At 55.5% G+C, this 21,399-nt stretch overlaps 9 protein-coding genes across 9 annotated transcripts; 5 read left to right on the top strand and 4 right to left on the bottom strand.

Annotated features, from left to right (window-relative positions):
* Window positions 1-236: 236 nt before the first annotated feature.
* Window positions 237-1,679, top strand: B0I36DRAFT_4629 (uncharacterized protein). Its single transcript, XM_046162917.1, has 3 exons — window positions 237-346; window positions 412-766; window positions 841-1,679. The coding sequence occupies exons 1-3, from the start codon at window positions 276-278 to the stop codon at window positions 1,588-1,590; spliced, it is 1,176 nt and encodes a 391-aa protein (XP_046018080.1). The 5' UTR covers window positions 237-275; the 3' UTR covers window positions 1,591-1,679.
* B0I36DRAFT_309792 (uncharacterized protein) lies at window positions 1,650-2,920 on the bottom strand. The gene has a single exon (XM_046152177.1). The coding sequence runs from the start codon at window positions 2,669-2,671 to the stop codon at window positions 1,769-1,771; it is 903 nt and encodes a 300-aa protein (XP_046018079.1). The 5' UTR covers window positions 2,672-2,920; the 3' UTR covers window positions 1,650-1,768.
* A 2,396-nt stretch (window positions 2,921-5,316) lies between these two features.
* On the top strand, window positions 5,317-6,720 carry B0I36DRAFT_357384 (uncharacterized protein; the record flags this gene model as incomplete). Its single annotated transcript, XM_046157794.1, has 6 exons — window positions 5,317-5,340; window positions 5,401-5,616; window positions 5,676-5,881; window positions 5,950-6,038; window positions 6,101-6,259; window positions 6,341-6,720. The coding sequence occupies 6 exons, from the start codon at window positions 5,317-5,319 to the stop codon at window positions 6,718-6,720; spliced, it is 1,074 nt and encodes a 357-aa protein (XP_046018078.1).
* A 104-nt stretch (window positions 6,721-6,824) lies between these two features.
* B0I36DRAFT_426571 (uncharacterized protein) lies at window positions 6,825-7,680 on the bottom strand. The gene is made up of 2 exons (XM_046162397.1): window positions 7,591-7,680; window positions 6,825-7,446 (listed from the first exon to the last, which is right to left on the bottom strand). The coding sequence occupies exons 1-2, from the start codon at window positions 7,601-7,603 to the stop codon at window positions 6,944-6,946; spliced, it is 516 nt and encodes a 171-aa protein (XP_046018077.1). The 5' UTR covers window positions 7,604-7,680; the 3' UTR covers window positions 6,825-6,943.
* A 1,297-nt stretch (window positions 7,681-8,977) lies between these two features.
* Window positions 8,978-10,444, bottom strand: B0I36DRAFT_280351 (alpha-ketoglutarate-dependent sulfonate dioxygenase; the record flags this gene model as incomplete). The annotated part of the gene is made up of 4 exons (XM_046151468.1): window positions 8,978-9,245; window positions 9,325-9,720; window positions 9,788-9,933; window positions 10,001-10,444. The coding sequence occupies 4 exons, from the start codon at window positions 10,442-10,444 to the stop codon at window positions 9,077-9,079; spliced, it is 1,155 nt and encodes a 384-aa protein (XP_046018076.1). The 3' UTR covers window positions 8,978-9,076.
* A 1,420-nt stretch (window positions 10,445-11,864) lies between these two features.
* B0I36DRAFT_232691 (pantothenate transporter liz1) lies at window positions 11,865-13,496 on the top strand (the record flags this gene model as incomplete). The annotated part of the gene is made up of 3 exons (XM_046149162.1): window positions 11,865-12,220; window positions 12,282-12,409; window positions 12,502-13,496. The coding sequence occupies 3 exons, from the start codon at window positions 11,865-11,867 to the stop codon at window positions 13,494-13,496; spliced, it is 1,479 nt and encodes a 492-aa protein (XP_046018075.1).
* An 886-nt stretch (window positions 13,497-14,382) lies between these two features.
* B0I36DRAFT_232798 (uncharacterized protein) lies at window positions 14,383-16,278 on the top strand (the record flags this gene model as incomplete). The annotated part of the gene is made up of 4 exons (XM_046149173.1): window positions 14,383-14,652; window positions 14,749-15,004; window positions 15,110-15,444; window positions 15,502-16,278. The coding sequence occupies 4 exons, from the start codon at window positions 14,383-14,385 to the stop codon at window positions 16,276-16,278; spliced, it is 1,638 nt and encodes a 545-aa protein (XP_046018074.1).
* Window positions 16,279-17,710: 1,432 nt separating this feature from the next.
* On the top strand, window positions 17,711-19,767 carry B0I36DRAFT_4579 (major facilitator superfamily domain-containing protein). Its single transcript, XM_046162908.1, has 2 exons — window positions 17,711-18,882; window positions 18,983-19,767. Exons 1-2 carry the CDS (start codon window positions 17,797-17,799, stop codon window positions 19,490-19,492), a joined length of 1,596 nt encoding a protein of 531 aa, XP_046018073.1. The 5' UTR covers window positions 17,711-17,796; the 3' UTR covers window positions 19,493-19,767.
* Window positions 19,768-19,924: 157 nt separating this feature from the next.
* Window positions 19,925-20,327, bottom strand: B0I36DRAFT_205402 (uncharacterized protein; the record flags this gene model as incomplete). Its single annotated transcript, XM_046148826.1, has 2 exons — window positions 19,925-19,962; window positions 20,027-20,327. Coding segments are annotated over 2 exons (339 nt in total), but the record flags the coding sequence as incomplete, so codon positions are not given.
* Window positions 20,328-21,399: the final 1,072 nt, after the last annotated feature.

Here is a 21,399-nt window from a genome sequence, read left to right as displayed (position 1 = left end):
TAGTGCCGTAAACTGTCATCCATTTGTCGTGGTGTTCAAGGACCGCAACGCAAGGCTCTCCAACCAAGGTGGAAGGTGCCGTTGCCGGGAATATCAGCCAATTATTGTGCAGGTGTGGCAGCTTGCATGACGGCGGCTAGAGCCCAAGGGGGTTGCACATGCATGGGGCTGAGCATACATAAGCAGGGCGTGTAACGGCTCAACGCGCAGCTCTCCCATCCCAGTTTCGTTCATATCATTCGCCTCGCGCATTGTTTGCGGCTCTGCAAATTGTGATGGAAGCCCTCCAGAAGCCATGCGGATTGGTAGAGCTTTACCGGCCAGCCAATGGGACGCCTGACATCGAGTAAGTCATTATATATTGCCTTTCCACCTCGCAACCGCGAAGCAGTATTGACATTTTTAACTCAGCATCATTGCCGTGCACGGTTTAAATGGCGATGCCCGCCGTACATGGACCAACCCGGAAACCAGAGCCTGCTGGCTTTCTCACGGAGACTTCTTGCCACTCCATATCAAAAGTGCGAGGGTCCTGAGCTGGGGCTATAACTCCAGTTTTAGCTCTATTTCTGGCGCCTTACCATCTAACAACCTTATTCACCACCATGCACAAACGCTGGTGGCTCAACTAGCTGCAGACAGGATAGTGAGTAAGCACGAATCTACGAATAGCTTGATTCATATTAACCAAATGCAGCTGGAGAGCCAAAATGACAGTCCCATAATCTTTCTTTGTCATTCACTGGGTGGTTTGGTCGTGAAGCGAGTACGTTCGTCTCTCGTGAACACATCTAATCTTGATTCAAATGTTCAGGGTCCAATAATATCATCATTCCTTAGGCTCTTTCATACTCGAAGTCTCGCGAAGACAATGAAACGACGTACAGCATCTTCAAAAATACCTTTGGGATGCTCTTCTTTGGTACACCACATCGGGGTTCCTCACACGCCGACCTGTTGTTGACCTTGCAGAAGCTCGCCACGCTGGCGCTTCCACGGTCATTCATCCAAAATGAACAGGTCCTTGTCAACGCCCTGAAATACGAGTCGGAGACCCTGCAAAATATCACAGATTTCTTTGATCCTCTCATCAAGTACTTCCATATTCATTTCTTCTGGGAGGAAGAGAAGACGGACCTTCGTTACAAGAAGGAATACATTGTTACTAAGGATAGTGCTGCCCCAGAATACGATAATACGGAACGATCAGGCATCGCGGCGACTCATTCCAACATGGTCAAATTTGGTACGACTTCTTCTCCGGGCTTCCGCATAGTCATGGCGACACTTTGTCGATATTACGACCTCGCCGTGGCTAATAGAAGGAGAGCAAGTTCTACAAGCTCACTGCCGCCTTACTCGCGTGAACAATATACGATGGCGACAACTTCGACTTCGAATGTCGATACACAGCGCGTTGATACACCACAGCATCATTCTGCAGCGGCATCACTGTATATGCCGGCACTTCCGGCTGCCATCGAACCGCTCGTGATAGATGGGTGCAAATACACATTTGGTAGAGGCGCTCCCACGCCGAGGGCGACAACGCAGGGAGACCATCAGGCGGCACACAACTCTCTACGTTAGGGTTTGGGCGGTCAACCTTTGTGCGCCACGACACAAGATGCAGTGAGACAGTCCAGTCGCTACTTGATAATATAGTTGTCTTATTTCGTGTATCAACGCAAATGCTGCAGGAGAGATTGCGTTCCAAGAACATTCCACATTTCTTGCGCCGTGGATATGCTCTCAATATACCACACAATCAGCCTCTGCTATGATCAATCTCCAGGCGACGATGCCACACCGTCATGCCGGTTAGCACCGCCATGACCTCCCACGCATGATCCTCGTGAGCCATGGCGACCCCCCGACCAACAAATGCAAACCGGAAGAACTTGGTCAGGCTGCGTGAGATGCGCGTACACACCGCGAGCGTTTGCGAAGCATCGCCTGCCGCTACCAGCCTCCAGCCGGATGGCCTGCCACCGAGCTTCAGGATCTCGGCGCTCTCTGCCTCGTGCCACTCAAACTCCTGCCTTGTGCTGTCGTGGTGGTTTGTCTCTGCAAAGGCATCGCCCAGCTCTTGTGTGGGCATCGTCATCATCATATCCATGCCGAAGCACATGACCATCACAGGCCGGTGCCTGGAACCCCTGTTCACGGCCAGCAGCCTCTCCGTGATGACAGACTGGCCCTGGCCCTCTTCAGTGCCCAGGCCGGTGTGGTCAGGACTTCCTCCCCGATTCATCACCCTGATGATGTAGTCGTCGAACCTGATGGCAAAGTTGGGCTCCCGCGACCACTGGCTCCTGGCAGCTGACACAAAGTTGCTCGTCGCGCTGCCGAGCACGGGCGTGCTGCGCTTGTCCAGGCCCGCGTGCACGACGAGGAACGGGCCCGGCTGCTCCTTGATGCTGTACATCTTGTCGACCACGGCGCACACGACCGCGTTGCGGTGCGGACCGATGTAGTACGTCGTCCCGTCCGTCGCGCTCTCGCTGTAGACGTTGAAGTCGAGCGGGATCGGCAGGGGCTCGCCGGGGTCTTGGAGTCGGCCGGGCCCGCCTTGGGCCTGCGTCCAGGACGGTGTTGTGCTGCCCAATGCTTGCTCTGGAGCATATGGCCCCTGGCTGCCACTGTCGGAAATGTCACGAAAAGGTTCCATTGCCTCGGGCAGCGCGCCCCCGCTTGCGTGGGCTGCAATAGCGTGGACCAGCCTTGGCGAGGAATAGCCGCTAGTTAGGAACTTGGAGACCTCTGGGCTGCCGAGCTAGCACAAGTCGCGAGGATGGCGTCGGCTAAAGCGGGGGACGCTGAATCCGAGTACTGTGTGCGGTACAGCAGCACGGGGGTAGCTGGTCGTTGTACTTGGCAGCCCAACAGGAACCGGGGACTTTGGTGAGGAGAAGTTGCTGTAATTATCATTCAGGACGAAAAGTGCTTGGGGACCGGCGTGGCTATTTGACCTGGCGGCATCGCCACGATTCAATCGAGGTCTCTCGGGTGAGCAAGCTGTTCGGCAGGCCGGCAACTGGTAATGCACCTTTAGGCAGAAAGGCTGAGCCACAATCATGGGGAGTCACCCTCGTATATTGGTAGCTAGCTTGCGCAACGCTTATTATGCCTCGTAGGATCCGCGGCCCTTGCAATTGTGTTTTTGCATCATGTGAACAGCAAGCAGGTGTGTCTCGCCTAGTGGCTCTCGCCAGTCCACATCGAACACCGATGGAAACTAGACTTCTCGACGCTTCCGCGACGACCCTCTCCGCAACGAAGGGTGGGGGTCAAAACGGCACCCGCGTTCAGCCGCGGGCGGGCCATACGTGGAGTCGTGGTGAGTAATCTGCAAGGCGAGATTGAGGGGCCAGGGTACTGGGGAGCTGGGCCGGTACTTTACATGGCAAGTGGTTCCCGATCTTGTGTCTTATTATAAACAACTGGTCGGCCCCCATTGAGTTGTCGTTCTAATTGGCCGAGCAATACATCACAAGCCGATCAGCAAGCCCAACTGATCATGGCCAAGCCTGGTGCCCCCCCCCCCCAGATGTCGCAATGGCAAACAAGCTTGAAATCCCAACCAGCGGGGCCATGGCAGGGCCTAGGCTTCAGATGCTGAGCATGGCTTTTATGGACCGGTTTCCTGACTCCTCCCAACCAGTCAAGCAGGTCGCCTGGCAGGTCCACACCGATTCTGGGACGTTTGGGACACGTAACAAACCGGCCCGTCCAATCATTCAATGCAGTGCGGCCAAGACGTCAGAGAGAAGATGCTGTTGTTATGCTTTCCAATGGGAGGGCATTATGCAGTCGGTAGCTCAGCCAAGCGAATGCCAATTCGCGATAAGACTTTTCCTTGGAGGCTCAGTGTCAGTTTCATAAGCGCCTGTGCTGACTATGGACAAGTGGCGAGATGGAGCAAGGTCTCAAGGCACGATGCTTGGCGCGTGCATGGTGAACATGAAGGCCAAATTCGCTTGGCAGCGTAGAGCAGGGCAGAAGCATGGGAATGAGGTCTGTGCGACAAGCGTGTGGTTTTCCTTCTTTCTGTAGCAGTAAAGCCCCCCGTCCTTCAGAGCTGCGTACCATGGTCTTGGGCCGGCCCACAGATGCTCAACCCTGGCAAATCCTCGCCCTGGGAAGAGGGACCGGATTTTTACCCATAGCGGCAAGGCTGGCAAGACAATTTGACCGGCAAGGGGTGTGCCCTAGTCTAGTTGTGAGAATTTCTTGCATCGAGCCAAGTAGACATGCCTGCGGGTAGGTTTCTCCGGAGCTGATGCGGAGGCATATTGGCTTGCTCCATCGACAAAAGAAGAACCTCGCCATCCACCTTCTCGCAATGAGCAAGGGCCAACCATGACAGCACAGGGGCTTCCCTCAAAAGTGCCGATGCAAGTCGCCGCAATCCTTGAACGAGAGCCATGCTGCAGGAACCAGGGTGGGGTTAAAGAAGCGACAAGTTTTGTGTCTCTTCACCTCCGTAGTAGCGCGTCGTGAACAAGATCTTTGCTCATCCTGGCCTAGGCACAAATGCCCCCTTGGCAAGACTGCTAGTCCGATTGAGGCTCCCCGGATAACTCCGTCTTAGTGCCATTTGGAGCGCCGTACTGCGGATGTCAAAACCAGCCATCTCGGGTCCCCGGGGGAAGCAGACCTCGTGCACTCCTCAGGACTCCTGCGGGGACGATCTCTGCATGACAGGGCACGCGAGTCAGAACGTGTAACCACACAGCTGAGCACCCTCGAAGGCTGATTCGCCGAGGCCTGGCTTTGATTCAAGGCTAGCGGGCTCAGCTCTTCCCATGCCTGCTCCCACTATCGGCGCGGAAAACGGAAGATTTAGAGTTCAACTAGGGACTTGGCATGGGAACCCCTTATCCTTGCATTTCACGGAAACCCCTGTTACGCGAAGGTCGATACTGTAACTAAGAGATTGCTCGAGCCAACTCCAAGAGTCTCATGCCAGTGTGGCTGATCTCAGCCAATCCCGGACTGATAGATTTCTTTGCCCCGGCAGCTAAGCGGCTTGGAAGCCCCGCCGTCCATTGTGGCCGCCTTCTCTAAGGTGGTGAAAGCAGCACCATGTGTCCCACGCCAGTGGCGCTGCCGTCTAGATACGGGGCATTCATGTATGGCTTTATATGAGGGGCGGGCGGCCCTGCGAACCTAGCAAAACCATAATTCCCCGGACCTTCATGACGAGAGATACTATCATTCAAGCTCGGCAGGCCGGAATAATAAAGTTCTGTCTCGGAGCTGCAGGAACCAGCACCACGCTTGCCGAGCCAGGCAGGCATTGTCCTCCTCGTCATGGTTTCTCCCGAAGGCGTCATCGTAAGCCAACAAACATTGTGGTCCAGCTTGCGGCTTTGATACTAATCACCTGCTCACCAGGCGTCGGAATGGACAGTCACGATACTGGCCTTGATCTTTCTCGGCCTCCGACTGTATGTCAGGATTACGCAACGACAGAAGAATCTCATCTGGTCTGAAGTTTGGCTGGTTATGGGCGCGTCATGGCTTCTGGGCCTCGTCATTTGCGATACAATCACCTACCGTAAAGGAGCCATGTCGGAGTTTGCGGATCAGACTGACGTTGAGATCAAGCAGGTGAGTACTTTCTACGCTCGCTCGTCCAAGTGCCACCACTAATCCGTCGCTGCTAATAGCTCCGCTTCGCCACCAACTATCTCTTCGATGCCGGCCTATACTTTCCCAAACTCAGCATGGTCACCATTTACTTTCAGCTCCTACCACGACACGTCCGTCCCCTACGCTGGGCTTTGTACTTTACAGCCGTCTTCACCGCTGCCGCGTTCTTGATCGCCATCTTTGTCGATACCTTCTGGTGTGGTCTTAATGTACCGGTGAATTGGTGCGTGGCTCGTCTCCAGATATGTTGCGGCGGTGTCGTGTCCCGTATACTTACTCTCGCCTTCCCAGGTCTCCTGACCCAGCCGCGTGCTCGACGTTCAGCTCAGAGTTTGTCTTCCACCTCAACTGGTCTTTTTGTTTCATCTCCGAAGTCCTACGTATGTTCCTGTCCCCTTCTTTCTCCCCTCGTTCCGACAGGTAACTGATTGTGCGACCATAGTCTTGGCCCTGCCTTTTCCTCTGTTGAAGACTTTGCGAACGGCAAACCGCCACGAGACCGTCAGCCTGGTATTTCTTTTCGCGCTGGGCATCATCACGATCGCCGTCTCCGCCGGCCGGTTTGCCACCATGATGGTGCTTGTCAACGACATTAGTATTTGTAAGTCCATCACACCAAGACCAGATCTTTCTTGGCCCTGGAACTCATCTGCTGACACGACCCCGCTCCCCCTAACTATAGACGTCTGGGCCACGACCGAATTTGCCGTCAGCCAGATCATCGTGTCCTCCATGGCGCTGCGGCCACTGATGAAGCGCATCTGGAGCTCCGTCTACTCCAGCAAGAACGGCCGGTCCACCAACGGCGAGTCGCGCCGCATCTCGACCGCCAAGGTCTACACGCACCGCACCGCCGTGCGCATCAACGAGCAGCTCGGCACGCAGACGGATGTGTGGGGCCCCAACGACAGCGAGGTCGAGCTGCAGGCATATCAGAAGCAGTCCGGGTCGGGTATCCAGGTGTTACACAGCCACAGCGTTGTGAGCACCAAGGGCCGGACAGACTCGGACGGTTCGATCGAGCAGGCGGTCCCCACTGGTGTCACGGGCCCGAAGCCATAACGAAGGAGCAGGTCGCACAGCTCGTGGAGGGTGGGACATGATTAGAATAGAATAGCGCCTCAAAGATTTTTAAGATATCCCTTTCATTTCATGCTTGCTCTCAACGGCCCGTGTATAAGAATGCGCTTCGAAGGGAAATGGACTTGGTTGAGTGGGGGACTACACATGAAGAAATGCCAGCGAATCTTGATTTCTTCTCCTGGCACGCCAGCTCGGATCATCACTAATGCCCCAATACCACTTCCGACACAATGAGACTCCACAGCCCGAAAGCCACCACGATTGCTCCGAACCCATTCTCTTTCAATGTTGATCTTCCTGCCGCAGATGGTGTAGCAGACTTGACAGGCCCGCGAACTGTACTGAAAGGAAGCCTGACATCCTTATCCTTTAGACAGCGCACCATGCTGCCCAGGAGCCGCTCTACATCCGCATCGGTGTAGTCCGCGTCAGTGGCGCTGGTCATGCTCTGTGGGATCTCGCACCACATGGTGCACAGGTCCGCGAGCTGCGGCAGTCCGGGGTAGCAGCACTCGATCATGGCCTTCGTGACCGTCTCGTTGCCGGCGCGGATGCCAAATGCCCACATATCAGCGGGGATTGTGTCGTAGTTGGTCAGGGGGTAGTCCTGGCCCAGGCCGTTGTCATTTGCGTCAATGCCCGGGCATGTCAGGTTGACGGTTGAGGACGTGAGGTTCTGTACGGGGGTGGTGATGCTCATGATGGCTGATTGGGGTGAAAGTTAGCTGATTGTGGAGTTATTGATGATGTTTGAGCGGATGTTGCACGGGCTGAACTGTACTGAACGACGTTTGAGCGCATACGGAGAGGGGCGACGTTGAAAATAAGAAACGGGAGCCGTAAACAAACCGGCTGTAGACATGATGACGCCCTTACAACCAATGATTGTGAAGTAGCCTGCTCTGGTGACCTGCCTTAACTCGAAGTCTACATCTGTCGAATGAGCCTCTCTTGTCAGAATCTGGGGTATGCTTTCAGTGATGTCGATCAGGGGTCAGTGGGGGCTGGAGATGTTCTTGGCCCCCTGGTGTGATGTCATCTCACCTGTAAAATGCACTTTTGCCATACTTACAGTCATGCATGATGCTTAATCGGATAATTCTTGTCCTGATTGGCAGACATTGACGAAGGCTCGACTAAACCGCTCGTGTTTCCGCATCTATGTGTACAGAATCCTTGGGTCTCTGACGTCAACCTACCTGAGATGGACCAGTCTATTAGTTTGCATCCGGTCTGTGCTTGTGTGTTCTATTGAAATGATTTGGCAAAATTGGACCAATGAGAGTGGCGTTGAAGCTATATCAGATTTGACGGCATTCACGACGAGCAAGAACGGATCGTCAAGGTCGAAATGCCTCTAGTAGCCCTTGCAATTTAGCAAGTCCTGAAAATTGACTTTGCTTCGTTGCAGCAGGCTTAGTGTGATGCCATCTTGCTGAACTATGCTATCAACAAGACATGCCTGCCACGTGTGCATGCCCTTGGAGATGCGCATCATGGGCGGCCGTAACGTCATCATGACGCTGCAGCGCGGCAACAACATGCTGCATACCTGCAAGATCGAGGTTCTCACTCTCTGAAGTGCGGGCGGATAGCGATGAATTGGTGGCGCCGAGCACCTGAACACCAGGTTGCCGTTCAAGATCAGTCCGTGCCGATCCAAAAGACTGGAAGGGGAAGGAGTATACTGTCAATGGGCGACCGTGGGTGGTAACGCTCAGTAATGAGGGTTAAAAGGCGGCCGGCAGGAGTTCTTGGCGGTGTTAGTGATATTAGTTGAGAAGCTGGCTGGACCCTGTAGGATCTGAAGCATAGTTTCTCGAACAATTTGCGCAACGAGCTGTGCGAAGTGAGCAGCGAGGTCTGAGCTCAGACCATAGCACCTCACACTGATCACACGACCTCACCGTACAATTCAACCAGCACGGATATGCCCAAGCTTGCCTCGCCTGGTGTTCTACCGTGCTGAGTAGAGTAACTTGCACCTCCTTTCGCGCGTCTGAGACAAGAGCATCCGCCGCTGAGATATAACGAGAGATGTAGCTGGGAGGTAGTTCTCACTGGGCACGTAAGCAATTCATATACTAGGAATTTCCTATCCTACGGACCAGTCTAGAGCTGATATAATAACACACGCATTTCACTGGAGAGGTATCCGCTGATCAAAAGTCCTTGCCTTTTGAGATCACACGTGGCCGTCTTGACTCTTGTATACTAGAATTGCAACTTTCAATTTGGTATCGGATGCATTACGTTCAAACAGAACACTATCTGGACTAAGACTAGAGCAAGACTGCAGAGAGCTTGAACAAAACCAGCAACTGCTCCTCGACACCTAAGCCGGTCCGTCTTCAGGCAGCTCATCCTTCTCCAACAGTCCCAGGGCTTGGCGCCTCGTCGGAGCAGAAGGGTCAAAGTAGGGCTTCTCGGCCAAAGAAGTCACGCGCGTGCCGTGGCGCGGGTGCTTGCCACCATAATCCCAACTGGCATTGTGAATCGTGATTCTATCGTTCGAGAGAAAATTCGTCAGCTCTGTTCTTTTATCATATCCGCCACTGGTCTTCAAGAAGGGGAAGTGCATACCTGTTATCCCACAGCGCGCTCGTGCCCGGCGTCCACTTGAACCGCACCTGGATGTCCACGTTCTGCTCGTACACATCGTACAGGTAGTTGAGGATGACGTCGCTCTCGGCGCGGTCGAGTCCCACGATGCGGTCCGTCATGGCACGGTTCACCCACAGCGCCTTCCAGCCCGTCGCTGGGTGCACACGGACCAGCGGGTGCACACGCTCGACGTGCTTGGGGCCCTCCTCGGGATGGTCGCGGTCGAGGTACTTATGCGCCGAGATGTATACGGCGTACTTGCCATCGATAATCTTGCGGAAGTCTGGCGACAGCTTCTCGTAGGCTGAGTAACCGCTTGCCCAGAGGGTGTCGCCACCACTGGGCGGGACTTCGTCATTGTGCAGATGTGTGATTCTGATGAGTGCAGAGTGTCAGTGCGAGGCTTATGTCATAGGGTGAATTAAGCTAAGATTGTACTTACCCAGCGGGCTGGAGCTCGTGTACGAGATCAGTGTGCCACCTGGAAGCACCGCCAGGGTTGCGGAAGGACGCTTTGCGCTCAGTAGCCTGGAGGTCTGGCCAAATGACCGTCACGCCAAGCTCGCCTGGAACCTGCGGGACTTGGGGCTGTATTTGCACGGGCACAATGATCAGCATGTTTTCCAGAAGCTATCCGATGGAAGTCGAGACTTACATGAACCTCAGGCAAGCCATAGTACTTGCCCAGGTCGAGCTGCTGCTGGGGAGAAATGTCCTGGTTGCGAAAGAACACGACACTGCGCTCCGCAATGAGCAGGGCAAGCTCGTCTTTCTGCTGGTCCGTCAAGTCCTTGAGCTGGAGACCTTCGATCTCCGTGCCAATGTGTGTTGTCAGGTCAGTGACCTTTGTGGCAGCAGACAGAAGAGCACTCTTGGACTTGTCCGCACGAGCGCCTGCTTCATGGTACTCGCGGGGCTGGTCGCGGATCTTGTACACGTCTTGCAAGTAGAGAGGTCGCGATGGGCGGTATGGGTAGCCCTGTGAAAGGTCGACGCCGCCCTTCTTGAGACGGGCGAGCGTTCGGTCTGGGAGACCAAGCGTGTCCTTGATCGGCTCGGCAAAGTCCTTGATGGACTCGTCAATGGGAGCGGGAGCCATCGTGTTGAAATTGAGTTGGAGGGTGAGATCTTAGAATGGAGTGACGGGGCTTGACTAGGCAAGTGAAGATCTGTAGGAATCGAGGAGGTATAAGCCAACACGCATATGCCCTGATCTAGTCGAGAAGCAATGCACGAGCCAGTATTCACTGCACTAGGACAAGACCAAGTAGACAAGGGCACGAGATAAATACAGCAAGCGTTTCGTCCGACGTCGGCTCCGGCTTAGAAATTGAGCATATCCGGCTCTCCGCTCCAAAGTATCACAAGCACTTCAAGTTCGTTTGAAAGTAATCCCGGATGACCAATTGCAACTGTCCCGTGGGAAGATAAGAACCGCGAGATGAGGGGTTCGATGGCGCATTGCGCAACGACGGGCTTTCAGCGCCCTCCACATTCCCGTGATCGCCTCATCAGGCCTTGTAAGACGCAAGCACGCATGGTTCACGGCCACGCGAGTCATCCAAACCCCATTGCCATCCCTGCCATGATGGCCCCGGGGGTAGCACTGAGCCCATCCTTTGCCCCAGATGGTCCGATTAGTGGGAAACCATGTCTCACGAGATTGACCAATGGGCATGCAGAGGGTCGGGGAATATGCAAGGCGCCATTGTTAGCCGCGATGACGGGACGCGCGGGAGGATGCGCCTAAGTGGCCGTGATGGGTTGGAGACCCTCATGGCGTGATAGAGCCCGCAGCTGATGCCACCCCTGAACCACCACATCTCCAACATGAACCATGTCTCCCGCGAACTCGCCATGCGGGGACGTTCTGTCGCCACTGCCACTGGGACATGGAGATAACGAACTGCCTGCGTGTCATTGGCGCCGTTACGTATAGTCGATGCGGCACTCTGCATGTTCCCCACGTTGCGTCGCCGCCGTGTTGGTCAGTCGGCGTGGGCCCTAACGGCCATGATGAGCGATAGGTGCTCACAAGAACCCATACAAAGAACTCGTGTCCGAGTTCTATCGTGGCATCAGAGCCATGGGTGATGGTGTGATCCTACCTAGGCCGGCCTCGAGCATCAGCTCCGACTGTGGCGCCCCTGGCCATACCTGTGCGACCCGGTTCCTAGGCCCTTAGAACAGTGGCCAAGGCATCCGACGGCAAGAAACAAGCAAGGGACAAGAAATTTCCTAGCGGCTTTTCAAGACATTGTGCCAAGGGCTTGGGTCCTGTCCAGGTTCTCGGCCCATGTGGATTCAGCTGAAGATCAAAAAAATATCGGTCATGGGCAGGAATACAAGCTCTGTGCTCCTGAGTCGGGTATCAAGATATATCTGGGCGAGTGAAGCTGCATACACATGCTAGGTCCTCGATATACCTGCCTTTCTTCAGCAGTCCTTCAGCTTTTGAGGAATTATCCCTCGTATTCTTATCATCGTTCCTAGTGCTATTATCCCCTATAGGCACAATCATGGCGATCAGCACGAACGACGACAAGCAGGTCAAGCTGCACGAAAGCCCAACTTCCTCTGACGGGGACCAATCTTCTCAGAACGAGATCATCGCCCAGGAGCCAAAGAGGACATGGCGCTCCAACCTTTGGGATACCTGGGATAAGCCCCCAGAGGAGCGCCGTTTTCTCTTTAAGCTCGATGCGGTCGTCTTGACGTTCGCCTCACTAGGATATTTCATCAAGTATCTCGACCAGGTCAATGTCGCCAACGCGTACGTGTCCGGCATGAAGGAAGACCTCGGCCTCAATGGCAATGAGTTCAACATTATGGTGGCCGTGTGGACCGTTGGTTACGTGATCGGTGAGATACCGAGGTCAGTTGGCATTTAGTCATAAGATTCTTGTCGACAAGCGGTTGCTGACCCATACGGATAGCAATATGCTGCTCACCAAGATCCGCCCGGGCCTGTGGATTCCAATTTGCGAAACCGTGTGGTCTGTCTTGACCATCTTGCTCGCCAAATGCACCAACGCCCAGCAAATTTATGTGCTTCGGTTCTTCAGTAAGTGCTTCTACTCAAGCCAGCCCAGGGTTCAGGTTGGGGTTAGGGTTAGAAAATTGGATGCTTGCTAACTACCACCGTTCCATTGCCAGTTGGCCTGGCCGAGAGCGCGTTCTACCCAGGTATGCAATACATCATCGGGTCGTGGTATCGCAAGGACGAGCTGGCAAAGCGATCCTGCATCTTCCACGCCTGCGGAGCCATCGGCACCATGTTCAGCGGCTACCTCATGGCCGCAGTGTATACCCTGAATTCGGTCCACGGGTACCACGGCTGGCAGTGGCTTTTCATCATCAACACAGTCATCTCCCTACCAATCTCTATCGCCAGCTTTTTCTTCATGCCGGATGTCCCTGAGATCACTAAGGCATGGTGGCTCACGGAAGCCGAGATCGAGTTGGCCAAGAAGCGGATGCAGTCCGAGGGCCGTGCCACTCGTGGCAAGTACTCGCGCACCAAGCTCAAGAAGATCTTCAGCTCGTGGCACATCTACGCCCTGTGCGCCCTGTACATCTTCTTCAACAACGGCTCCGGATACGGCGGACAGCCCGCCTTTGCGCTCTGGCTCAAGTCCAAGGGCTACAGCATCGCCGCGATCAACAGCTACCCGACCATCGCGGCGGCGATAGCCGTGATATTCACCCTCATCTACGCGTGGACCTCGGACACCATATTCAAGGGCGCCCGCTGGCCGCCAATGGTCTTTGCTGGCACGGTCAACATCATCCTCTTCTCCAGTCTTGCAGCCAGGAACGTGCCCGACGGCTGGAAGTGGTTCTGCTACCTTTTCGGCAGCATCAGCGGCGGCATCAGTGGACTGACGTTTGCGTGGGCTCACGAGATCTGCTCCGAAGACAACGAGGAGCGTGCGCTCGTCACCGGCGCGATGAACGAGATGGCATATGTCTTCCAGGCTTGGCTGCCGCTGCTCGTGTGGCAGGCGACCGATGGCCCTTATTACCGCAAGGGCTTCATCACGGTCACGATTTTCGCGGCGGGCATGATTGGCACGGCGATGCTTATTAGATATCTGCATGCCAAGGAGAAGGCGCAGAAGGCGAAGGCGAGGGAGACGGGCGAGGCCTGAAATTTTCAGGACTTCATGGGTCAGCGGAGGTGACAAAGCCGTCTCCGTATTTAGTCGTCTAGCTCGTGGATTTCACACGTGACTATTTGGCGAACAAGTACTTGGGTAGACTATCAACGCGGCTGCCGCGTAAGAGCAAAGTGCCGTGCTTCGTCAGCGGTCATCAGCGTAAGAGCTAATGGCTAAGCCAAGACTCTGTCCAAGCCAGTAATAATGTTCAATGCTGTAGACAGGGCATCTCGTCCGGAATCACCGTGAGACTTTTGTTCTTGATGTGCTATGATAGTCTACACATGTCAGCATGATTATGCAGAAGTGGATAGTGTATTATTCCCGAGTAGTAGTTGAACTGCGCCGCGTGTCAGAAGAGGGAGTCGCATGCACCAGAGATACGACTTGGCCATTGGATAACCCCTCATCGTACCACTGACAGTCCGCGGGAGCTAGGATGCCATGGCGCGATCTGCGCCGAGGTTGGGGAAACTCTAGCCCAAGTGAGGAGGTGTGGCAGTGGCTCGCGTTCCGAGACCTGTTGCGTGATCCGCAAGCTACATGACACCACACGCGGGTGGGTGGCGGCGTTGCGTGCTATCATGCATGAACCCCTCAACTGCACATATGGCGAACAGCATGGCGTGGTGTAGATTAGCAATAGCGCAATGGACTGGCCGGCCTCTCTCTCAGCTCATGCCCATCCCATATCTTGGGAGCCTTTATCATCTTGTGGATTGGTGCTATAGCGGGTAACGGAACCTGACTCGCGATTGTGTTGTTTAGAGTCGGCGATCTGCCTTCAAGCAATTCATACACCAGGAAATCACGTCTTGTGCACATAGACGACGTTTGATACACCAGCTTCACCTAGAAGCTTACTAGACTGCTCAATATGTCTTCATCACTGACGGCGACGTCTACAGCACCCCAAGGGATCAACACCATCTCGGCATCGTCCACAAAAATCACAACAGAACCCAGGCGGATAGCTGTCATTGGTGCTGGCATCAGTGGTATAGCAACAGCGGCACACCTTCTCCAGCAGAACCGCAAGCATGGGAACCCTCTGTTCGACGTCACAATCTTTGAGAGGTCCGAGTTCGTCGGCGGCGTCTGGGAATATGATACCCGGCGACCTATAGAGCCAGGATATCCCAACGACGTGCCCCCGGCAGCCAACTCCCTGCCAGTGACACGAGGGCAACCATCACTGGAACGACAGGAAAGAGGCGACGATGTCGAGGATGCGACTGCGGAGAACTTGGACTACGAGTCCGCCCGTCTCCGTCACGCGCCACCAGGACCGGCGTACAAGGGGCTCAGGAACAACGTCCCCACATCGCTCATGCACAGCACGTTGCTGGCCTGGCCCGAGGGCACCGAGGATTTTGTCGGCCAGGAGTTGATTGTCAACTACATCCGCGACCTTGCAGAAATCACGAAGGCGAAAGAGCACTTGGTGCTTGGCACCAGCGTAGAGAGTATCTGGAAGGAGGAGACCAGGGAATCGGACGGTGGGCAGAGCTTGTATAGAGGAAAGTGGTCCGTCAAGACCAAGACATTGTTAACGCGTCAGAGCTCCAACACTCCAGCCACTCCTTCATCGCCACCATCAGCAGTAAACCCGATCTTCTCACACGCTACACACGAGTTCGACGCGGTGGTCGTGGCCAGTGGACACTATCATGTTCCGCGGGTCCCAGACATACCAGGCCTCAAAGGATATCGAGATGCCTTCCCAGAGACAGTGACCCACGCCAAAGGCTACCGCACGCCAGAGCAGTACATCGGCAGCACGGTACTCATAATTGGCAGTTCTGCATCGTCACATGACATCTCCAAGGAACTCGCCCTGGAGGGAAAGACGGTATACGTCAGTTCTAGGGGCGGACAATGGGACATTGGCGCGCCAGAGCCAGCCATTCGAGTGGGTGGTATAGAGAGCTTCGAAGTCGTCGAGTCGACTGCAGATGACCAGGTGCACGGGGACTCGGCAGCACCTACCGGAAAGAAGCGCGGCATCATCCGCTTCAGAGATGGCAACGTCCTTCACGACATCGACCACGTCATCCTGGCGACGGGCTATCTCACCTCGTACCCGTTTCTCGGGCCACGCTTGCAGAACCCCGAGGTCCCGGCTGAACAAGCCGACGACAAGATCGTTGTCACCAGAGATGGCCTGCTCACGCATAACCTGCACAGGGACATATGGTACATCCCGGACCCGTCGCTTGCATTCGTCGGCGTCGTGTTTCACACCTCCACGTTCAGCATGTTTGACTTCCAGGGCAGTGTCGTGGCGAAGGTCTTGGCTGGGGAAGCAGAGCTGCCGAGCAAAGAGATAATGAGAGCCGAGTACATTGCGCGGAAGGCAGCGGCTTTCGCGGCAGCTGGACCAGCAGCTGGGAATAGTGCTGCTGAAAGCGTGACAGCAAATCAGCAACAGCAGCAGTCTTTGCGCAGCTTTCACAGCTTGATGGGCCGCGAGACGGTGTATATCGATGAAGTCTTGGATTGGGTCAATTCAGAAGCGCGCAGGCTTGGGCTGCCAGAGATGAAAGCGCTCAGTGAGAAGTGGTACCGACGGTATGATGAGTTTCGAGAGCAGATCAAGGCCCGCAGGCTCGCTCTTGCGGGGCCACCCACCGGAGGCGTCGTTTTTGGACCATTGGAGAGAGCGCAAAGGGAACAAGCTAAGGGCACCGAGCTTGTCGCGGATAATGCTCGGGCTGAGGCCTACAAGAGGCTGGAGAGCGAGGCTGGGCAGGCTGTCACAGTCGCACACTAGATACCACACGAGAACTTTCTTTTGCCTTTGGATATTTGCGATTGATTAAAGCTGCGTCAGTGTTATTATATATTGAGGGCTATCTATGTCTTACCTTCCCGCTTCATGTTAAATCCAAAAACAAGGGAGACTTATGCTCAAGTTCAGAGCCGTACTCTTAAACGCATGATTGGTCACGATAACTCGATACACCCCCAAGCAGCAAACACATGCCAAGAATTAACAAGACCTCCTTGAACCACGTCGACACGGTCTGAAGATCATATAAAGTATTTCGCTGGAGCAATTCCAGGGATCTTTACTCGGCTGGCCAACAGTAAGATCTTCGTGCTAACAGGAGGACAAAGAGCAAAATCTATGCTGCTCTGCTAGAAATCAAGCGTTACACGCCGAGTTGACTGGGAATGTTCATATCTAACACCAGATTGACATTGCTTTGCATCAAGGCAGTGGGACCGCAGCTCCAAGGTCGACTTTTATTGCCCGACAGCGGAGAGTCCGTTCGGCTCCACCGAGGCTTACCTCAACAGTGCGGGAATGGGGTATCATTGGACACTGATATCAATGTGCAGCTAATTGACAATCTAGCCCACGATGGCGTCGCCTAGATCGTAAGTCGGCAGTCTCGTGTAAGGATGTGGGCGCTGAGCTGAGTAGTTTCCTGCTCAATATCAATGGGCACGGGAGAGCGTGTTACTGATTTGCTGTTGTGCATCCTCAAAATTTCCAGCGTGAGCGCCACGGCTGACGCCGGTTAATGCCGGCCACGATTGAGGCTTAACATTAGTTGCGGAGCTCCGCTTGCGGGTCTCTCAGATTTTCACAGGGGCGAGCCCGCGGACAGAACCGTTGCAAATTGTGCGTTGGGGTCGTTGATGATGCCTACAGCCTGAGCCGAATTGCCTGCATGCTTAAAGTACATGTCGCAACGACTAGACGTAAACGCTGGCCTCGTCCAGTCGAGATCGAGCTGAGGTACTATTATGTCATGTGCACAATCGGAGCTCCGGTCACGGCGTCGGGCCCAATTGCCGCGAGAGAGTGGGGCCTCTTGTTGTTGTGCGGGCGGAGTTGCCTTTTCCTGGTTGGGCCGGCGCGGACCGGCGTCGCCATCCCGACGGCATTCTGCTCCCTGCTGCTGGCCTCTGCTCTGCCCGTGAAACAATCAGGCACTGCCCTTTTGTTTTGCATGCGCCCCGACTGCGGAGCCAGCGAACTAAATTTACAGATTCTGAAGCAAAGCTCTTATCTATCAAACCCCCAAAGGTCGAGACAAGCTTTTCGCTGCCCCCATCCCTTACCCGTGCATCTGCAGCTCGTTGCCAATCTTGAACTCCTCGTGTAGTGTCGTACATGTAGACTCTCAGATCAAGGACGACTTTTCTCTCCCTGTTCATCTTCTGCCGTGTCTGCCAGTGGATTCATTGTGTGACATTGCCTGACGTACAGTCATGGATCAAACCTCTTCTTTCAACCAAAACTAACATACGAGACCCCGGACTCCCTTCTCTACCTACAATGTCATCACGCAACATCGGTGCTTCGGCGCCTGAGGCCGCCTTTGACGAGAAGGCCCTGAACGACAATCTCGAAGCACAGCAGACATCGACAACCTCCAAGGCCAGCTCCCACGACTCCCACCACGACAGCAGCAGCAGTGACGATGAAGACGACGTCCGCACAGCAGCCATCCGCTCCCCAAGATCCCAGCGCCAGAGCGGCGACAAGTCCACCACGGCCAATGACACCACCGCCGCTGCTGACGGCGGCAACAACCCTCTGACGACGACTCGGACCAACCAGACCTCCCGCTCTCGCACCTCGTCCACCCTGCGCCGCACAACCAGCAATGCCCTCGCCGCCGCCCTCTCCCGCATCACCACCCGCGACTGGCCGGAGCCCCCGCCCCCGCCGGACGGCGGCCTCAAGGCCTGGACCCAGGTCGCCTGCGGCTGGCTCGTCATCTTCACCACCTGGGGCTACGTCAACAGCTTCGGCGCCTTCCAGACATACTACACGGCCACCCTCGCCCCGCAGGGGATCCCGCCGTCGACCATATCCTGGATCGGGTCCGTGCAGATCTGGCTCACCCTGATCGTCGGTGTGTTCTCCGGACGCCTGCTGGACGCGGGCTGGTTCATCCCCACGTTCTTTGTGGGCGCGGTGATCCAGGTGCTCGGCATGTTCCTGATGAGCCTCTCCGGGGACAGCTACTGGCAGCTCATGCTCACGCAGGGCGTCATGACGGGCATCGGCGGCGGCATCTTCTTCACGCCCTCCGTCGCCCTCGTCACCACCTACTTCCAGGCCCGCAGGGGCCTCGCCGTCGGCCTCGTCACGGTCGGCAACAGCGCGGGCGGCATCATCTACCCCGTCGTGGTCAGGGAGCTGATCCCAAAGGTCGGGTTCCCCTGGACCGCGCGGGTGCTGGCGTTCATCAACCTCGGCGCGCTGTCCGTGGTGTTCGCTTTCATGCGGCCGCGCCTCCCGCCGCGCCAGTCGGGCCCCATCATCGACTGGACCGCCATCAGGGAGCCCGTGTATGTCGCGTTTGTCGTCGCCTTCTTTGCGCTGATGTGGGGCAATTACTTTACTTTTTACTATGTGAGTCGTCCCCCCCCGTATGCTTCTGCTTTATCTGTGGATCGCTCGAGGAAAAGGCACGTTTGCTGACTGTGGGGGATGGGAAACCCTTTGGATACAGATCGCTTCCTATGGTCGCGAGGTGCTCGGTCTAGACTACGCCGCGGCGTCGACCCTCGTCATGATCATCAACGGCGTCGGCATGCCCTTCCGGGTCCTGTTCCCCTGGCTCAGCGACCGCTGCGGGACCATCAACGTCATGCTGCCCGTCGCCGCCGTCTGGGCCATCGTCGCGTTCTGCTGGCTCGCCGTCCCCGACGTCAAAGGGTACTACATCTACACCACCTTTTATGGCATCTGTTCCGCCGGCTTCCAGAGCATGTTCCCCACCATCATCGCCAGCATCACCAAGCGGCTCGACATGACGGGCACGAGACTCGGCATGGCGTTTGGTGTCACGTCGATGGCAGCGCTGACAGGTCCGCCGCTGGGAGGCGCTATTCTGGCTGCTGGCGGCGGTAGCTACACAGGGGCGCAGGTGTGGGCCGCATGCATGACCACAATCGGCATGTCGTGTGTGGCATTTGCAAGGTTCAAAGCGGCTGGCTTGCAGGTCAAGATCAAATGCTAGAGAGCGGTGAAGATATAAATATGCTGCGTCCTTTATCATAATGTTGACCTTTGGCAGAATAAGGAGATACCGTCTAATCATAATGTAACCGTAATGTCGACTGAGCCGAGTAACTGATCAGTACCACATGTTGCGACCTGAGCGTGACTAGTGGAGAATTGATGTCATCTTGACGTCGATGTCGTGTTGAGGACGAGCTCGTGAAACGTTGGGTCCATGCTTGACTGAACCAAAGGACTACCTTTCGATGGGAGACATCGGCTTCGCGGCGCTACACAGGGGTATGCTACGAGGAAGTGTTTGTTCTAAACAAGGATGATATTGTATAATATGCTGCTCTAGCTGGTATTCCTGAACGCCGCCTGATGCAAATGATTGATGCTGGTATCCGTAATATCGTAACGCTGCAGTATGCAGGGTGAACGTGTCTGTCTACACCATAAACGACTCTCCGCAGCCGCATTCTTCCTCTGTAGACAATCACATGGTTAGCATGGTTGCACAGGTATCTAAATCTGGCACGGAGCGGCTTACTGATGTTCGGATTGTGGAACACAAAGCGCTGGTTGAGCTTGTCCTCGACCCAGTCCATCTCGCTGCCGATGATACTGAATAGCGCCTTGCTGTCAATCAAGACTTTGACGCCGTCCTGCTCAACCTCTTCATCAAACGGACCAGGCTTCTGCACGTATTCGAGGTTGTAGGCCAGGCCGCTGCAACCACGGTTGCGCACACCAATCTTGATCAGCTGTGGCTCGGGCTGGTCGAGTAGCGCGCGAAGGTGGTCGACAGCCGTGGGCGTCAACTTGATGGCGGCCTTCCGTGGCTTGAGCTTGCGCTTCGGAGGAACCGGCTTCGACTTCTGTGCCTCTTTCTCGGGGATGGCTACCGGTCCATCGGCTGTGGCTGACGTGGATCTCGTGGGCTGCGAGCTTGTCGATGAGCTTTCCGAGGAGGCTATGGGCACGCTGGGTTTCGGGCCTGCAATGGAAGTCTCTTGCATGGGCTCGTTTCTCGGTTGGGTCGGTGGCCTAGAGGGCAGCGGATACGATTGGAAGGATGACGTAGTCTGGACTTTTTCGGGAGCAGCGTGGCGTGATGTCGCCTGAGAAAATCGGCGCACTATCTGCTCACAGGGCCTCGGAGTACATTGAGACTGCACAGCGGCGAGCCGGTTGAGAACAGCCCGAGCTGTTCGTGGGGCGCTCATCGTCTTGTGTGGGAGCGGCGCCGTGTGCTCAGAATGCAAGAAACTTGGGTGAAGATGTCGCCGGCGGGAGTGAGAGTGGCGAGGCGCCCGGGGTGCAGTCGGAGCAACTGTGTGCGTCCTGGCGAAAACGAGGCGACGCTGTGGCAGAAGCTGAGAGTGGTGTGAAAAGCGACCAAAGCAGACGATGTGTCAGGGTCGTGATGAGGTGGTGTGCAAGGGCGGATGGGGTTGTCGTGGATTAGCAAGCAAGAGCATACAGTTGCGCCAAAGCTTGGTCAACCGAAAGAACCAGAGAGCCGCAGCTGCAGAGCCCCGTCCTCCGCCGAGTCGCCGACCCGAGCGCAGCCGCGGACCCGCTATGAGGACAGGCTCTTGCCACTGTCACCTGCCCGCACCAACCCAATCAAGCGTCATTCTTTTGTAAGCCTTTGTCTGCCCAGCTGGCTGCCCAAGCTGAGCTAAGCATCGCCGGCTCAAGGGTCTTCACCGTTGGGATCTTCGAGATAACTTTGCAGCGCACTGTGTGTGCCTGACGTCCGGGCCCACGCTCCACGTTGCGACCGCGCGCCTGTCCGAAACACCCATGCCTGGCAGCACGCCAACCCGCCGCCGCCATCCCGCTTAGATTAGGCGTGGCATGTGAGATCTTGCTGCTTCTGGAAGCTTGCGATTCTCGTCGCGCAACCAGAGGCAACAG

Source organism: Microdochium trichocladiopsis (genome assembly GCF_020744255.1).
Source record: "Microdochium trichocladiopsis strain MPI-CAGE-CH-0230 chromosome Unknown B0I36scaffold_1, whole genome shotgun sequence".
NCBI classification, from domain to species: domain Eukaryota; kingdom Fungi; phylum Ascomycota; class Sordariomycetes; order Xylariales; family Microdochiaceae; genus Microdochium; species Microdochium trichocladiopsis.
The sequence above is the reverse complement of the archived record's forward strand: the minus strand, read 5'-3'. Positions and strand labels throughout refer to the sequence as shown.

What these genes read in the sequence shown, in the direction of transcription:
- B0I36DRAFT_4629 (XM_046162917.1), top strand. Translation starts at nt 276, where the DNA reads ATGGAAGCCCTCCAGAAGCCATGCGGATTGGTAGAGCTTTACCGGCCA. An exon ending in AATGGGACGCCTGACATCGA is followed by an intron (nt 347 to 411) that starts GTAAGTCATTAT and finishes TTTTTAACTCAG; the next exon opens with CATCATTGCCGTGCACGGTT. An exon ending in GTGGTTTGGTCGTGAAGCGA is followed by an intron (nt 767 to 840) that starts GTACGTTCGTCT and finishes ATCATTCCTTAG; the next exon opens with GCTCTTTCATACTCGAAGTC.
- B0I36DRAFT_309792 (XM_046152177.1), bottom strand. Translation starts at nt 2,671, where the DNA reads ATGGAACCTTTTCGTGACATTTCCGACAGTGGCAGCCAGGGGCCATAT.
- B0I36DRAFT_4579 (XM_046162908.1), top strand. Translation starts at nt 17,797, where the DNA reads ATGTCATCACGCAACATCGGTGCTTCGGCGCCTGAGGCCGCCTTTGAC. An exon ending in ATTACTTTACTTTTTACTAT is followed by an intron (nt 18,883 to 18,982) that starts GTGAGTCGTCCC and finishes CTTTGGATACAG; the next exon opens with ATCGCTTCCTATGGTCGCGA.